The sequence below is a fragment of the Rhinoraja longicauda genome, chromosome 14 (assembly GCF_053455715.1).
Source record: "Rhinoraja longicauda isolate Sanriku21f chromosome 14, sRhiLon1.1, whole genome shotgun sequence".
NCBI classification, from domain to species: Eukaryota; Metazoa; Chordata; class Chondrichthyes; order Rajiformes; family Arhynchobatidae; genus Rhinoraja; species Rhinoraja longicauda.
In genome coordinates, this window is record NC_135966.1 from 32,302,338 (window position 1) to 32,320,962 (window position 18,625).

Genomic DNA, 18,625 nt, shown 5'->3' on the forward strand with positions numbered 1-18,625 from the left:
GGTGGCCTCGCCGAGGCAGCGTGAAGTGTAGATGGAGTGAATGGAAGGGAGGTTGGTTTGTGTGATGGTCTGGGCTGCGTCCACAACACTCTGCAAACACGTTATCACCTATCCCACAGACAGCAATGGGCCAGTGTGGGCTCTACATTTCCTTCATTATTGTTGCTTTCTGCATATCTTCCATTTATTTGTTCTAAGTACTGTCTGTACATCCCATTCTCCGTTCCCCTAACTCTCAGTCTGAAGAAGGGTCTCGACCCGAAACGTCTCCTATTCCTTTTCCCCTGAGATGCTGCCTGACCCACTGAGTTAGTCCAGCTTTTCGCATCTGTCCAGCCCTCCCTACACATTTTCTCTGCAATTTCTTGTGGTCTTGGATGGAGCTGTTCCAAAACCATGCTGTGACGCATCCTGATAAAATGCTCTCTACAGCACATGTGTAGTAGTTGGTGTGGGTTGTTGGAGACTCACCAGGATATCACCAGGGACTAATTTAATTTATTGTATTAATTTATTTTTTGTGTTAACAAAAAATTATGTTTTGTAGTTTAGCACAATCCGCAGGCGTTGCCACTTTCATTTCACTGCACATCTTGCATATGTATGTGACAAATAAACTTGACTTGACTTGACTTGAGACAGTTTCTAGACGAGGTTGTGACTTGCTCCATACGGATGTGGGGGATCTGCGCTTCGAATGGCCCAGGAGCTCCCCCTGGTGTCCAGTATCATATTCCCCGCCCAGCCAACATTACAAGAGAGTGAGGCCCGCCGGAAATTGGAGGAGCAGCACCTCATATTTCGCCTGGGCAGTTTGCAGCCCGGTGGTATGAACGTCGACTTCTCCAACTTTAGATAGCTCCTCTGTCCCTCCCTTCCCCACCTCCTTCCCAGATCTCCCTCTATCTTCCTGTCTCCACCTATATCCTTCCTTTGTCCCGCCCTCCTGACATCAGTCTGAAGAAGGGTCTCGACCCGAAACGTCACCCATTCCTTCTCTCCCGAGATGCTGCCTGACCTGCTGAGTTACTCCAGCATTTTGTGAATAAATCGATTTGTACCAGCATCTGCAGTTATTTTCTTATATTACAAGAGCAAATATGGAGATAAAAGAACTGCAGATGCTGGTTTATACCAAAGATAGGCACAGTGCTGGAGCAACTCAGCGGGTCAGGCAGCATTTCTGGAGAACAAAGATGGGTGACCAACTCTTATAAAGTCATAGAGACATACAGCATGGAAACAGCCCCTTTGACTCAACTTGCCCACGCTGACCAACATGCCCCATCTACACTAGTCCCATCTGCCTGCATTTGGCCTATATCCCTCTGAACCTATCCTATCCATGTGCCCGTCTAAATGCTTCTTAATCATTGCAATAGTACCTGCCTCAACTACCTCCACTGGCACCTTGTCCCATACACCCACTACCCTTGGTGTAAAAAAGTTATTCCTCAGGTTCCTTTAACATATCCCCCCCCACCTTAAAGCTATATCCTCTGGTTCTCGATTCCCCTACTCTGGGCAAAAAGACTCTGTGCTTTTACCCGATCTATTCCTCTCCTAATTTTGTATACCTATATAAGATCACCCCCTCACCCCTTGCCTTGTGTTGCACCCATCACAGTCATTAATGTGATAGTTATGGTCCCAACACAACACTAGTTAGGGTTTACCAACCCTACAATGACCCCTTTCAGATGGCCGTCTGTTTTCTGCTCATTAGCCAAATATTGATATAATTTCACCATTCCTTCCTGTTTGCCTTGCAAACTCTCAGCGCAATTAAATTAATGAAAATATCAATGTCCCCATTGAGAAATTTTCAGATCCTTCAGTACTACCGACAAATCTCATTATGCAAGTGAGAAATTATATTAAAATCGGATCCTGCAACCATTGATATGCGTCAGAGGTCTGGAAGGAGTGAGGGATTTATCAGAACAGACACAAAATGCTGGAATAACTCAGTGGGACAGGCAGCATCTCTGGAGAGAAGGAATGGGTGACATTTCGGATCGCAACCCTTCTTCAGACTGGTTAGGGGTAAGGGAAACGAGAAATATAGGCGATGATGTAGATAGATAAAGAACAATGAATGAAAGATATGCAAAAAAAGTAACAATGATAAAGGAAACAGGCCATTGTTAGCTGTTTGTTAGGTGAAAATGAGAAGCTAGTGCGACTTGGGTGGGGGAGGGATGGAGAGAGAGGGAATGCCGGGGCTACCTGAAGCTGGAGAAATCAATACTTATACCACTGGGCTGTAAGCTGTCCAAGCGAAATATGAGATGCTGATCCTCCAAATTTGCGTTTAGCCTCACTGACAATGTAAATCAGACACCAAGAGACCTAGATAAACACTGGGAGGTTGTGAGGAAAAACGCAAGCAAAATAAATCAGCTTGCATTTCTGCATCGACTTTAATAAATATCATAGAACAGTACAGCACCGGAACAAGCCCTTCGGCCCACAATGTGTGCCGAACCTCATTTCGTTTCTTTTATTTTGTGAGGAAGTGTATGAAATCATGAAGGGAATAGATCAAGTAAACGCTCAGAGTCCTTTGACCAGAGTAGGGGAATCAAGAACCAGAGAACATGGGTTTAAGGAGAGGGGCGATGATTTAATAGGAACTTTTTTAATACAAAGAGTGGTAGGTGTATGGAACGAGCTGCCGAAGGAGGTAGTTGAGGCAGGTACTATCATAATGTTTAAGAAGCATTTCATATCATATCATATCATATCATATCATATCATATCATATCATATCATATCATATATATATAGCCGGAAACAGGCCTTTTCGGCCCACCAAGTCCGTGCTGCCCAGCGATCCCCGTACATTAACACTATCCTACACCCACTAGGGACAATTTTTACACTTACCCAGCCAATTAACCTACATACCTGTACGTCTTTGGAGGTAAGACGTACATTTAGACAGGTAATGGATAGGATAGGTTTAGAGGGATATGGGCCAAACACAGGCAGGGGGGACAAGTGTAGATGGGGTATCTTGGTGAAAGCCATTGGGTCATTCAGCACGGAAACTGGCCCTTTGGCCCCATTTACCCACCTATGTTAAGTCCCCATGATCGTCATGGACAAGTTGGATTGAAGGGCCTGTTTCCACGCAATACTACTGTATGGCATCACCTATACACATGGCAATAATGAACCAATACCAATCCCCATTGACGTCTTGACCTTGTTGGTTCTTTCACTAGGAGTCATCCTGTATATTCTCCTGGTTGGCTACCCCCCATTCTGGGATGAAGACCAACACAGACTCTACCAACAGATCAAAGCTGGAGCTTACGATGTGAGTGCTCAGACCGTGCGTTACTGCTGAGAGTGTGGGTCGCAGAGGTTGAGGGGTGGGGCGTGGGGGTTGTGAGGGTGCTGATGGCTCGTTGCCTTGGGTTGGACTGCAACCAACAGCAGATGCAGTAACCAGTAACACAATGAGTTAAAAAGAAGACATAAAGTGCTGGAGTAACTTAGCGGGTCAGGCAATATCTCTGGAGAACACAGAGAGGTAATGGTTTGGAAGAAGGGTCCTGACCTGAAACATCAACTATCCATGTTCTATCCAGATTATGGGGAGAAGGATGGGGTTCGGAGGGAGAGATAGATCTGCCATGATTGAATTGCGGAGTAGACGATGGGCCGAATGGCCTATTTCTGCTCCTATATGTTCTCCAAAGATGCTGCCTGACCCGCTGAGTTATTCCAGCATTTTGTGTCTATTTTGGTAAACCATCATCGTCAATTACTCGCAGAATAAAAGGAAGCGCCTTTAGATGAGGAGAAATTCCTTCAGCCAGAGGGTGGTGAATTCATTGCCAGAGATGTCTGTGGAGTCCACATCATTGGGTATTTTTAAGGTAAAGATTGATAGGCTCTTGATTAGTATGGGTGTCAGGGGCTATGGGGAGAAGGCAGGAAAATGGGGTTGAGATGGAAAGAGAGATCAGCCATGATTGAATGGCAGAGTAGACTTGATGGGCCGAATGGCCTAATTCTGCTCCTATGAACTCATAGACATGGCCTACTGGTTGCTGGGGGTGACATAGGCCTACTGGCTACTAGGGGTGACCTTGGCCCACTGGTTGCTAGGGATGACCTTGGCCTACTGGTTGTCAGGGCTGACCTTGGCCTACTGGTTGCTAGGGGTGACTTTGGCCTACTGGTTGCGAGGGATAACCTATGCCTACTGGTTGTTAGGTGTGCCCTAGGCCTACTAGTTACGAGGAATGACCTTGGCCTACTGGTTGCTAGGGGTGACCTTGGCCTACTGGTTGCTAAAGGTGATCGAGGCCTACTGGTTGCTAGGGGTGACTTGGGCCTACTGGTTGCTAGGGGTGACCTAGGCCTATTGGTTGCTAGGGGTGATGAGACCACGTGTGGTAGTTTGCTGTTGTTTTCTTCCCCTCTGCAGTTCCCGTCTCCGGAGTGGGACACGGTGACACCTGAGGCCAAAGATCTCATCAACAAGATGTTGACGATAAACCCTGCTAAACGCATCTCGGCCGCCGAGGCCCTTAAACACCCCTGGATCTCGGTATGTTAAAGCATCTGGCAATGCCCCCAATGCCATCGGAACACCATGGTATCTGATATTGGCATGGAGCTCGGCGGCTTGGGTGGGGTTTGGGGATAGCCGTTTGGAGGGGATTCAGTGGGTGGGGAATCGGTGATGGGGAAGGGTGTCCATGGGAGGGGGATTCAGTGGGTGGGGAGAGTGGGTGGTGGGGAAGAGTGTGAGGGGATTCAGTAGGTGGGAGGGTCAGTGATGTGAGAGAGAGTCCATGGCAAAGGACCGGTGGGTTGGGAGAGTCGGTGATGGGGGATAATCTGAGTGTACTCTCTGTGTTCACAGCACCGGGCCACGGTGGCTTCTTGCATGCACCGGCAAGAGACTGTCGACTGCCTGAAGAAATTCAATGCCCGCAGGAAGCTTAAGGTGAGTGAGAAGTCCCAACCCAAAATGCTGTCTGTCTGTTCCCTCCACAGATGCTGCCTGACCCGCTGAGTTCTTCCGGCACTTTGTGATTTGCTCAAGATTCCAGCATCTGCACTCTTCTCATTTCTTCACCTATCACTTCCCAGGCTTTGTCCTGCCCCCACCTCTATTTTCCAGCTATCTCCCCCCTACTCAAATCAGTATGAAGAAGGGTCTTAACCTGAAACTTTTCCCTCCCCAGTCTCCCGTCCATTTCCCTCCCCAGATGCTGCCTGAACTCAATATTGATACATCTGCAGATCCTTGAAATGGTTAAAAAAGCGTTTTTGGAAGATCAGAAATGTAATAAAAAGCACAACCTTAAAACCCTTAAACTAATTCTATGTGTAATAAAGGTTCCACTTGTCCGACTCCACAGCTCTTGTCTATTGACTCTGCGCCAACTTGATACCAGACTTGGTAGGATTTTGAAGAAGGGTCCCGACCCAAAACGTTGTCTATTCGTGCCCCTCAAAGATGCTGCCTGTCCCATTGACTTCCTCCAGCACTTTGTATTTTGATCACATTCTAATGCCTGTAATCTCCTGTGCCTGCATTCCACTGTGAAATCTCCTCAAAGCACTTTGAATAAGTTCAGTTCAGTTTAGATTAGAGAAACAGCGCGGACACAGGCCCACCGAGTCCACGCCGACCAGCGATCCCTGCACATTAACATTATCCTAAACACACCAGGGACAATTTTTACAGTTACCAAGCTAATTTACCAACATACCTGTACGTCTTTGGACAATGGGAGGAAACCGAAGATCTCGGAGAAAGCCCACGCAGTCACGGGGAGACCATACAAACTCCGTACAGACAGCGCCGGTAGTCGGGATCGAACCCAGATGTGCGATGCTGCAAGCGCTGTAAGACAGCAACTCTACCACTGCGCCACTGCCTGCCCTCCTGAAGCAGAGTCCCGACCCGAAACATCAACTGTCCATCCCCTCCACAGATACTACCTGACTCGCTGGCTTCCTCCAGCACTTTTGAGTCCGTTTTTCTCTTGTTTCTTTTCTCCATTCCCTGGTTCTGTTCAAGAGGTTTTGACTGCAACGTTAACTGTTTCTCTCTCTGCAGATGCTGCCTGGCCTGCTGAGATTCTCCAGCACTCTGTGTTTTGCTCAGGATTCCAGCATCTGGAGTCTCTTGTGTCGACGTTAACAGCCAGTCCACTGTCTAATGTGTTCATCGCTTCCTTTAAAAATTCAGTTGGGTTTGTTAAATGTAGCCTGCCCTTTGCAAATCGATACTGGCTCCCGAAAAGCACTTTACATTTCTCAAAGTGTGCTCTCACTCCATTCTTAACTATAGTTTCCAATAGCTTTCCATGTCATAGCAGCAGAATGAGGCCATTCGGTCCGTTGAGTCTATTCTGCCATTCAATCATAGCTGATCTATCTTTCCCTCTCAACCTCGTTCTCCTACCTTCCCCCCGTAAACCCAGACACTCTTACTAATCAAGAACCTGTCAATCTCCCCTTTAAAAACACCCAATGCCTTGGCCTCCACCGCTGTCTGTGGCAATGAATGCCACAGATTCACCACCTTCTGGCTAAAGAAATTCCTCCTCATCTCCTTTCCAAAGGTACGTCATTTTATTCTGAGGCTGTGCCCTGTGGTCCTAGACTCTCCCACTAGTGTAAACATCCTCTCCACACCCACTCGATCCAGGCCTTTCACTATTCGGTAACTTTCAATGAGGTCCCCCCTCATCCTTCTAAACTCCAGCGCGCACAGGCCCAGAGCCATCAGACGTTCAGTTCTACCAACTCCATCGCTCCGAAGAAGGGTCCCGTTCGAAACATTATCTGTCCACTCCCTCCACAGATGCTGCCTGATCTACTGAGTTCCCCCTGCACTCTGTGTTTTGCTCAGGATGCCAATGTCTGCCGTTCTTTGTGTCTCTGTGATGTATCACGTTGGTGAATAGTGTGAATAATTTCCGTCCTCACTGGCTCTTTCTTTGTTTCCAGGGTGCAATACTCACCACAATGTTAGCTACACGGAACTTCTCAGGTAAGACAAACCTGTCTCCATGCCTGTACCCACTCTATTCACAGCATAGAAGGGAGCTGTTCAGCCCATCAGCCTTGTGCTGGCTTTCACAGCAATCCCCATTATTAGATAGAGTCATAGAGTTATACAGCATGGAAACAGGCCCTTCGGCCCCACCTGCCCACTCTGGCCAACATGCCACATCTATGCTAGTCCCACCTGCCTGCATTTGCCCCATATCCCTCTAAACCTATCCTATCTATGTGCCTGTCTAAATGTTTTTTAAATGTTGTGATAGTACCTGCCTTAACTATCTCCACTGGCATCTCGTTCCATACATCACCACCCATTGTGTGAAAAAGATACCCCTCAGGTTACTATTAAATCTTTTCCTCTTCACTTAAACCTATGTGCTCTGATTCTCGATTCCCCTACTCTGGGATTCTCGATTCCCCTACTCTGGGTAAAATACTCTGTACAGGCACCATCTCTGGAGAACATGTAAACTCTGTGCATTTCCCCAATCTATTCCTATCCTTTTTGCACTTATTCTTCCTGTAACCTTCTTCCATTAACACCTCTTTAATCACCTGCCCCTCACCTGCACACGAGGGGCAATTTTACCCTACAAACCCAGGAGAAAAGGGATAGGTGAGGTTGAACAGGCTAGGGCTTTATTCCTTGAAGCGCAGGACGATGAGTGATGATCTTATAGAGGTGTATAAAATCATGAGAGGAATAGTTTGAGTCTTTTGCCCTGAGTAGAGGAATCGAGAACCATAAAAGATAGGTTTAAGGTGAGGCTGAGTGAGGCATGTGGGATCTCCCAGTTCCTAACCGTTTCAACTCCTCTTCCCACTCCCACACTGATCTTTCTGTCCTGGACCTCTTCCATTGCCAGAGTAAGGCCACATGCAAACTGGAGGACCAGCACCTCATATTTCACTTGGGTAGCTTAGAGTATGAACGTTGAATTCTCAAATTTTAAGTGACTTCTACTTGCACTCCCTTCCTTCCCCCTTGCCCCCTTCCTCCACCCTAATCATTTAACCAGTTCCACAGTTCTTCTCATTGTTTCCCTCTTGAGATCACACCTTCCCCGGCCAACACTGGGCCAAGCAGGCAACGCTCTGCCTGAGGTCATTTGTGACCGGCCCAGATTGGTGCTGGTCTTTTCTCACCTCCACCCTCTACTTCTAGACTGAAGAAGGGTCCCGACCCGAAACGTCACCCACCCTTTTTCTCCAGAGATGCTGCCTGACCCGCTGAGTTACTCCAGCATTTTGTGTCTATCCTTGGTACAAACCAGCATCTGCAGCTCTTTGTTTCTAACATTGTTGTGTTTGCTTGTAGGAGGGAAGAACTCAGGCGGCAGGAAGGCCGATGGTGTGAAGGTAAGTTTAGATTTCACATTTTTCCCCGTCAACTCTGTCCCGTTGTCTCTGACCAATGGTGTTTGGGTATCGTTGCTGGGACGTGGGAGACATGATTAGCAAGTTGAGAGGCGGCTGAATATTGGTAATGTTACTCATACCTTGGAGGATGGTCATGGAGTCATACAGCACGGAACCAGGCCCTTCGGCCCAACATGTTCATGCCGACCAAGATCCCACATTTGGTCCATTTCCCTCTAATTTCCTATCCCATGTACCTGTCAAAATCTCTTTCAACAGTATGAACATTGAATCCTCTAATTTTAGGTAACTACATAACCCTCCCCCTCTCTCTTCTTCTCCCATATATCCCTTCCTCTCTTCTGTGCCCCACCTAGACTCACGCCTATGTCTCCCTCCCCCCCCCCCTTCCTCCATACATTCCTTCCTCTAGCTTCACAATTTGCAACTCTTCAATCTTTTTGTCACGCACCTTCTGTCTTTTCATCTCTAGCCTTTGTCCAACCATCTGCCTATCAATCCCACCCTCTCCCACCCCTCACCTGCATCAACCTATTATGCGTCTGCCTTTGTTTTGCTCCTCCTTTCTTCCAGCTTTCTCCCACTCCTCTCCCCACTTCAATCAGTCTGAAAAAGGGTCCTGACCAGAAACACCACCAAAGATAGACACAAAGTGCTGGAGTGACTCGGTGGGTCAGGCAGCAACTCTGGAGAAAAGGTGACATTGTGGGTCGGACACCCTTCTGAAGAAGCATCTTCAGTAAATCAGCTTTTGCAGTTCCTTCTTACTCTGAAATGTCACCTATCCATATTCACCATAGATGTTCCTGACCCATTGAGTTACTCAAGCACTTTGTCCCTTTTTAAACCCAGCATCTGCAGTTCCTTGGATCTCCACCTATCACTCACCAGGCTTTGTCCCGTTCCCACCTTTCTTCCACCTTTCTCCCCACCAGTACAATCACTGTGAAGAAAGGTCCCGGCCCGAGATGTCCCTTATCCATATTCTCCAGAGACGCCGTCTGACTCACTGAGTTACCCCAGCACTTTGTGTTCTCCCTGGTTACCTTTCTTTGTGCCTTTACCTAGGAGTCGTCAGAGAGCACGAACACTACAATCGAAGACGAGGATACCAAAGGTAAGATTCACAAAGGGTAGGGAATCTTTCCTCGGGTGGCATTTCTCAGCTCTCAACTTTCCTCAGCTTCATCAGTCAGAGTAGTGGGTGTAGAAGGAGGGAGGTCATGCTGCATCTATATAAGATGTTGGTGAGACCACATTTAGAGTATTGTGTTCAGTTGTCATAGGAAAGAGGTTGTCAAGTTGGAAAGGGTGCAGAGAAGATTTACGAGGATATTGCCAGTATATCTAAAGGGAGAGGTTGGGCTGGCTGGGACATTATTCCTTGGAGAGTAGGAGGGTGAGGGATGATCTTGTAGAGGTGTACAAAATCATGAGAAGAATAGGTCGGGTAAATTCACAGTCCTTTGCCCAGAGTAGGTGAATTAAGAACCAGAGGAGATGGGTTTAAGGTGAGGGAGGAAAGATTTAATAGGAACCTGAGGGGTAACTTTTTTACCAAAAGGTTGTTGGGTGTATGGAACGAGCTATCAGAGGAGATAGTTGAAGCAGGTACTATCGCAATGGATAAGAAACATTTGGACAAGTACATGGATAGGATAGGTTTAGAGGGATATGGGCCAAATGCAGGCGGGTGGGACTAGTGTAGATGGGGCATGCTGGTTGGTATGGACAAGTTGGGCCTGTAAGACTCTATGACTCTGTTATACCAACAGAGGTTATCACCACGCCAGGCCCCAAGGATACACCCCTCACTCGGAGGGCAAAACAGGAGAAAGTCACATTTTAATCTTACAATAGGTTTTTATTAACTCCAGAGACCCGTGTGCTGGCTGTGAAGAGTTTGCACGTTCTCCTTGTGACCGCATGCGCTTCCTCCAGTTGCTCTGGTTTCTATCCAGATCCCAAAGACATGCAGATTTGTTGGTCAATTGGCCCTCTGTAAACTGTACGGAGTGGACGAGAAAGTGATATAACATAGAATGAGCATAAACGCGTGATCAAATGTCGGCATGGACACAGTGGGCTGATGGGCCTGTTTCCATGCTGTACCTCAGTCTAAACTAAAACACAACTAGTCCCAACTCAAACGGTCACATATCCATGTTCTCCAGGGATGCTGCCAGGCCCATTGAGTTACTCCAGCATTTAGTGTGTTTTTTTTTGTAAACCAGCATTTGCAGTTCCTTGTGCTTCCTGGAACAGTAATAGCTTGTTGATTGAATTGATTGAAAGAAACAGCATGGTGTACTGCTACAAAATGCGTGTAGATAATGAGGAGACCTGACCCACTTTTCTCTTTCCTTCTCGTTCTTTCAGTCCGTAAGCAGGAGATCATCAAGGCCACTGAACAGCTGATTGAAGCGATTAGTAATGGAGATTTCGAGGCCTACACGTGAGTTCTGGTCCGAGACAATCAAAATTATTGTCGTTCCAACCAAAGCCACAGAGCATTAACTCGTGAAGTTACCGCCGAGAGTGAAATACCGTCCATTGGTTCACAGCGGCCCCTGCTTGGGGAAACGTCTGGCTGCAAATCCACCTTCCGTCGATTCTCTCACGCCATCTCTTCACCTCTCCAGTTATCCATCCCTTCATCCGTTTAACCAATCACCCACCTCTCTTTCTCTCTCTCCCTTCCATTGACTCCATCCACACTTCACGCTGCCTCGGTGAGGCCACCAGCATAATCAAGGACCAGTCTCACCCCGGTCACTCCATCTTCTCCCCTCTCCCATCAGGAAAGAGGTACAGAAGTGTGAAAACACACACCTCCAGATTCAGAGACAGTTTCTTCCCAGCTGTTATCAAGCAACTGAACCGTCCTATCACCAACTAGTGAGCAGTCCTGACCTCCCATCTACCTTATTGGAGACTTTAATAAGACTTTACTGGAGTTTATCTTGCACTAAATGTTACACCTTTTATCCTGTATACGTACACTGTGGACGGCTTGATTGTAATCATGCATAGTTTTTCTACTGACTGGTTAGCTCGTAACACAAAAGCTTTTCACTGTTCCTTGTTACATGTGACAATAAATAAACAAAACTAAATCTTTCAACCATTCTTCAATCCATCTCTCCCTTCATCTCATTGCTCCATCCATCCTATCTTTCATCTTCTACCCATCTCTCTATGTCCCATTTTATCCATATATCCACCCCTCTCTTTCTCTCAACTTCCATTCCACCCATCTCCACCTCTACCTCTGATCCTCCATCTATCTCTCTTCCTCTCATTCTTCAACATTACTGCCCTCACTTCCTTTATCCTCATCACATTATGTACTTCTTTCTGCTGCTTTACTCTTCCCACTGATCCGACAATCCGCCTGCCTGTTAATACACTTCTGCACTATTTCCTCCTCCCACATCTCTCTTTTCCTCCAACCTTCCATCCCTCTCGCCCTCCACTGCCCTACCACGCCTTCCTCTTCCCATGGTCCTCCATCCTCCCATCTCCCAACCTGTGACTCTGTCCAAGGTTTTTGTCCGTACTCGGTAACAGTCCCCTGCCTTTCCAAAGTTGATCAACCTTCTGAGCATCTCCTCAGTGAGGCCAAGCTAATTGTCCCCCCCCACCCCCCCTCCCCCTTGTGCCTTTCAGGAAGATGTGTGACCCTGGGGTGACTGCGTTCGAACCAGAGGCACTGGGAAACCTGGTGGAGGGTCTTGACTTCCATCGGTTTTACTTTGAGAATCGTAAGCAACTATCTGTGTTTGGATCATGGGGTGGGGGTGGTGGGACTGAGAAGGAAACAGCTTTGAGTTGGAGTTTGAGTTCGAGTTTAATGTAATTAAGAAAACATTAAAACACATCACGAAGATGGGGATAGGCATGCAAGGGGGTCACCGTGGCACAGTGATAGAGTTGCTGCCTCACAACACAAGAAACCCTGGTTCAATCCTGACTACTGGTACTGTCTGTATGTTATTCCTGTGACCATGTGGGTTTTCTCCGGGTGCTCCGGTTTCCTCCCATACTCCAAAGATTTGCCGGTTTGTAGGAAGGGACTATCAGAACATTTAAGAAACAATTAGACAGGTATCTGAATAGGACAGGTTTAGAGGGATTTGGGCCTAACGCAGGCAAGTGGGACTAGTGTAGATGGGACAAGTTTGCCGGTGTGGGCAAGCTGAGCCGAAGAGCCTGTTTCCTCACTGTATGGCTCTATGGCTCTGTGACTCTTTGACATGTTGGTCGGTGTGGGCAAATTGGGAAGAGAGGCCTGTTTCCACACTGTATGGCTCTATGGCTAAGAGCATAATATAAGTAAAATGCTGCTACTGGAGTAGAGGTTTGAAAGAGCGGAGCGATTGTAATGCGTGAGTGCAGATCCACCTCTGTGAGCAGCACACGAGGAGTTGCCTGGCTTGGGAAGCATCTTGGTTGGTCTGTACCTCACTGACCGTTCCCACCTTGTTTGCAGTCTGGTGCAAGAACAACAAGCCGATCCACACCACCATCCTCAACCCTCACATCCATCTGATTGGGGAGGAGGCAGCTTGCATCGCCTACATCCGCATCACCCAGTACATCGACAGTAACGGGGTGCCTCGCACCGCCCAGTCCGAAGAGACGAGGATCTGGCATCGTCGTGATGGCAAGTGGCAGATTGTCCACTTCCATCGATCGGGAGCCTCGTCCGCCCTGGCCTAGTAAGTGTCTCTTACATGTTATACTTCTCCAAGATTTAAGATGCATTTGGACAGGTGTACGGATAGGACAGGTTTAGAGAGATATGGACCAAATGGTGGCAGGTGGGACTAGTATAGATAGAACATGTTAGTCAGTGTGGGCGTTGGGCTGAAGGGCCTGTTTCCACACTGTCTAACTCTATGACTCTATTTCCTCTGAAGTTACTTGATATTTGTGAGCATTTGACGGCAATGGGTCTGTACTCGGTGGAGTTTAGAAGGATGAACGGGGAACTCATTGAAACTTACCGAATAGTGAAAGGCCTGGAGAGTGTAGATGTGGAGAGGTTGTTTCCACTTGTGGGAGAGTCTAGGAACAGAGGGCACAGCCTCAGAATAAAAGGATGTACCACCAAGCTTGAAAGGGTTCAGAGAAGATTTACCAGGATGATCCCAGAACTCAAGAGCCTAAGTAATAGGGGGAGGTTGAGCAGGCCAGGACTCTATTCCTTGGAGCGCAGGAGGATGAGGGGTGATTTTGTAGAGGTGTACAAGATCATGAGAGGAATGGATCGGTTAAACACACAGAGTAGGGGACTCAAGAACCAGAGGACGTAGGTTTAACGTGGGAGGGAAAGATTTAACCTGAGGAGTAACTTGTGTACACTAAGGATGGTGGGTGTATGGAACAAGCTGCCAGAGGAGGTAGTTGAGGCAGGCACATGGATAGGGGAGATTTAGAGGGATATCGGGCTCACGCAGGCAGGTGGGACTATTGTAAATGAGGCATGTTAGGTGATGAGTAAGTTGGTCCAAAGGGCCTGTTTCCACGCTGTATGACTCTATAACTTTGGGATGGAGATGAGGAGGAATTTCTTTAGTCAGAAGGTGATGAATCTGTGGAATACATTGCCACAGGCAGCGATGAAGGCCGTCATTGGATACTTTTAAATTCTTGATTAGGGTGTTAAAGATTATGGGGAGAATGGAGTGAGATGGAAAAATAGAACAGCCATGATTGAATGGCGGAGTAGACGATGGGTGGAATGGCCCAATTCTGCCTCTATGACATGAACTTATGAAAATGCATATCTTTATTTTTTGTTGTTCTCATTTTCTCTCTCTTTCTCTCTCCCTCTCTCCAGCTGAAGTCTCTCCAGCCCCATCTCGTAATGCTGTCCATGATTGACTTGCACGCAAGCAAGATCACCCCCCTGTCAATTCCCCATTGGGCCCTGCCTCCCCTGGAGGTGAGGCAGGCAGCTTGGTGGAACCATGGTTAGATCGGACGAACGCCCCCTCACCACCCCACCCCACCCCCCCCCCCCCCCCCCCCCCCCCCCCCCATCTCACAACCCCAGCACAGAGAGAGCATTGAGTCTCATAACACATCATCCTTCTTTTGTACCCCCTGAAAGGCAATATCCGTCGTTATGGCATGTTTACAGTGATATCTATAACTCCAATCGGTTTACAGTGTAGGTGTATTTTTAAATCGTGATAATCAGTGATGACTTTTCGACTTGGCCAAGATGCATGTTTTTAATCTTTAACGCTAGATGCAAAAATTAATCCGAGCATTTGCAATTTGAACGTGGACTTTGGGAGAGAGATTTAAAATTGTGTTCAGCTCAGTCACAGCGGATGTTATTGAGAGAATCCATCTCAGGTTATGGGATGGGAGATACTTCATCTCAACAAGGCTGGGTAAGTTAGTAACAGGGTGGTAAATGTATCTAACTCTGAGTGTTTCAGCAAAGATTTCCCGGGATAGGACCTTTGCAATCCTACTCTGAATCCTCACCCGTGACTGAAACAGTTCGAAGCACTTTCTTCTAGATGAATCTCGCGGTCCATGATGTCAGTAGGGAAACAGGCTCCAGGTTCTAGAGAGATCGAGAGGCTGCTGGCTGGTGGTGGTTAATCCTGACACCTCCTTTCCTCCATGGAGACCGGTGATTTTCAAACTCAGTTTGTACATTTGCAAATTGTAGATCTTCCAAGCGAGCTTCCTCCAACTATTGTGATGTTGATTTTCTGAGACTTGGGCACCTCTCTCCTCTGAGAGCCATGGCTGATGTCTTCTTTCCTTCTCCAGGGAGGGGTGTCCATCCTTGAGTGAGGTCCTGACCACCTCATGGTCTGTGGGCCCTGCCTTTTGTGCGACTTATTTTCACCTGTCAGTTCAATGTGATGGAGAACAGGCAAGGAATTGGACAAGGTTCAACCTTGTGCGCTGCTGGAGTTGTCATCCAAAGGCCACAAGGCTTTCTAAAGTCACCAACAGATCTGGCTAATTGACCTTCATCAGGTCAGTGAAGAGTCACAGTCATACAGCTTGGAAACAGCGCCTTCGGATCAACTTGCCCGCGTTGACCAATATGCCCCATCTACATACACTAAACCCACCTGCCTGCGATCGGCTCATATCCCTCTAAACCTATTCCATCCATGTTCCAGTCCTAAGTGCTCCTATTTCCTCCAACGTCCCAAAGACGTGCGGGTTTGTAGTTTAATTGGGCCTCTGTCAAATTGCCCAGAGTGTGTAAGGAGTGGATGCGAAAGTGGGATAACATAGAATTCGTGCGAACGGGTGACCGATGATCATCATGGACTCAGTGGGCCGAAGGGCCTGTTTCCATGCTATATCTTTCAATCCAAACCCTCCCTTCCTCAAACTCCCATGGGTCGCTCAAGATCATTGAACAAAACGTTGACCATTCAGCCCATCATGTATTTTGGTCCTGTTCCTCAGAATCCTGCCACTTTCTCCCCTTCCATGTCTCTCCCTGACACCTTCCAAAACCTCCTGTTGAAACGGCTTCCACTATCCTTTCACGCCCCCCTGTCCTTAATCAGAGCAGGTTGCTACACACAGATGGTCTGCCCCTCTCCCTCCTTCCTGGAAGTGTTTTGCAAATAGGAATGAACCTCGCTCGCAATTCTTTGCAAGGGTGTCAACTCTGCAACATATATCTAATCACCACACTACACCCTTCCCAACATTATCACTTTCCTGGAGTGCGATGATCAGAACTGTACACAATACTTTCAGACTGGCCTAATCAAGGTTTTGTAAAGTTACCATTCCTACATTAACCTTTGCTATGTCACCAATTAACCTTCCTGCATGTCTTTGGCATGTGGAAAGAAACTGGAGCATCTAGAGGAGCCCATGCAATCATGGACCATAGGGAATCACTGTGGCACTGTGGTAGGGTTGACATGGGTTTGATCCTGAGCTCGGGTGCTGTCTGTATAGAGTTTGAACGTTCTCACTGTTACCGCCTGAGTTTTCTTCGAGTGCTATGGTTTCTTCTCACATTTCAAAGGCACGCGGGTTTGTAGGTTAATTGACTTCAGTGAAGATTGTACATTGTCCCTAGTGTGTAGGATAGCGCTCGGATAGTGCTCATGTATGGGGTGATTGCTGGCCGGCACAGACTTGGTGGGCCGAAGAGGCTGTTTCCACGGTGTATCTCTAAACTATCTCTAAACTAAATTAAACCATGATGCTGGTCCTCTGGGATAGAGGGGACATATCTCAGGTCTTTGTTTGTCAGAGTGAGGATTTCTCCATTCCCACTGTAGAACATCATTGTTCTACCTATGTTCAGATGTTCAGCTTGGACACCCTCCAATCCAGGCAGCCTTCCAGTCAACCTCCTCTGCACCCTCTCCAAAGCCTTCACATCCTTCCTGTATCAGGGCGACCAGATTTGCACGCAATACCTCAAATGCAGCCCGACCGATGAGATATGGCCCAGAGATATGGATGGGAGGAATTACACCAGTAGTTTTCTCTGCACAGCGAGTGGCCTCTGGTTGTCTGCTGACCCTAGCAAGGCTTCATATACAATGAGATGGGACCCACTGTTCTATACGGGGTCTTTGCAGGGTAGAGGAAAGGAGGCCTGCCATCAGGGTTTTAGCTCATCATAGTGGTATTGTTGGCAGCCATCCTTTGGCCATTAGCAACCAATCCTAAGGGCTTTAGCAACCAGCCCATTGACCATTGACCCTTAGTAACCATGCCATGACCCTTAGCAACCAGCCGCATGGCCCCTGCAACCAACCCATTGATTCCGAACAACTATGGCCTTTAGTAACCAGATCATTGACTCTTAGTAACCATCCCATGGGCCTTAGCAACCAGCTCATTGACCCTTAGCAACCAGTCTCATAGCCCTTAGCAATTAACCCATTAACCTTTAGCAACCATCCCATTGCCTTTAGCAACCAGTCATATAACCCATAGTAACTAGACCATTGACCCTTAGTAACCTTCCATGGCCCTTAGCAATCATCCCACAGCAAACAATTCCATGTCCCTTAATGACCATCCCACGGTCCTTAGCAACTAGTTCCATAGCTCTAACAACCAGTCCAATGGTCCTTAGCAACGTCCCATAGCAACCATCGCACAGCCTTAGCAACTAGTCCAATAATATTTAGCAACCAGCCCCATGGCCCTTAGCAACTGACCTGTGGCCCTTAATAATGCATCCCATTGATGTCAGCGACCTGTCCCATTGAAGCCAGACTGCCCCTTGACCCACTGCCTGACCTGCCAACCGCCCTGTGCCAAACTAGCTCATAACCCCTCTGGACATCACCGCAAGGATCAATGACATTCAAAAGCCTTCCCAAGCTTGTGCCCCCTTCTACTGCTGACCGGCAATGCCACGCTGCCCCTTGACCCCGTTGTACAGGAGCGCTTGGAGGTCATTGGGCCCGAGTCTGCTAGAGACCGAAGAGAAGGCCAACCAGCCTCTGGAACCTCGCCCAGTATTCCTTCAGGAACGTTGAGCCTTGGTGAGGGAGGGGTACAGATGGGTCAATCGCTCTACTTTTTAACCACTTCAGGAGAAGGGTCTCTGTCCCTTCCCACTATTGCTTGCTTCTCCTCGAGAAACGAACTGAACTTGATGATCACGCACTGTTTTTTTGGTGTCTGTGTTTGCGTGCCCAGCCTGTGCCCTGGACCCGTGTGCATGGGCAGACAGTTGCTTCCGTGCCTCCGTATCGTATCGGTGCCTCCAACATCTCCCCAAGAAACTTTATCGTGAACTCTTTGTGACACTGAAGAAGTTTAATTGATCGCGCAAAGCTTGCGTCCTTGGAGTCTGGTGCAACTCAAACGTAAGGTGGTTGTGGATATGTTTGTTGGTGTATCGCAAATAAAAAGATTTTATCAGTTTGTCTTGCACAAAGTGTGTCCACGTTTCCTTTCTTAAACAGATTCTCATAGAGTCATGCAGCATGGAAACAGGCCTTCATCTGCATTAGTCCCGCCTGTGTGTTTGGCCCATATCCCTCTAAACCTTTCCGATCCACGTACAGTCCATGAACACAAAATGCTGGTGTAACTCAGCGGGTCAGGCAACATCGCCAGAGAAAAGGAGTATGTGACGTGTCGGGATGGCAACCCTCTTCAGACTCGAAGACTCTTTGACCCGAAACGTCACCCTACTCCTGTTCTCCAGTAGCTATACCAGCTG

General features: G+C 47.7%; 1 protein-coding gene across 1 annotated transcript in view; it reads left to right on the top strand.

Moving 5' to 3' along the window:
- LOC144600182 (calcium/calmodulin-dependent protein kinase type II subunit alpha) overlaps positions 1 to 18,327 on the top strand; it is a 94,677-nt gene extending 76,350 nt beyond the window's left edge. The window contains exons 9-18 of the mRNA XM_078411668.1: positions 3,231 to 3,325; positions 4,445 to 4,567; positions 4,886 to 4,969; positions 6,988 to 7,030; positions 8,363 to 8,403; positions 9,493 to 9,541; positions 10,804 to 10,879; positions 12,094 to 12,188; positions 12,917 to 13,145; positions 14,270 to 18,327. Coding sequence (XP_078267794.1) covers positions 3,231 to 3,325; positions 4,445 to 4,567; positions 4,886 to 4,969; positions 6,988 to 7,030; positions 8,363 to 8,403; positions 9,493 to 9,541; positions 10,804 to 10,879; positions 12,094 to 12,188; positions 12,917 to 13,145; positions 14,270 to 14,273 — 839 coding nt within the window. The 3' untranslated portion in view covers positions 14,274 to 18,327. The remainder of the gene's footprint in view (positions 1 to 3,230; positions 3,326 to 4,444; positions 4,568 to 4,885; positions 4,970 to 6,987; positions 7,031 to 8,362; positions 8,404 to 9,492; positions 9,542 to 10,803; positions 10,880 to 12,093; positions 12,189 to 12,916; positions 13,146 to 14,269) is intronic.
- Positions 18,328 to 18,625: the final 298 nt, after the last annotated feature.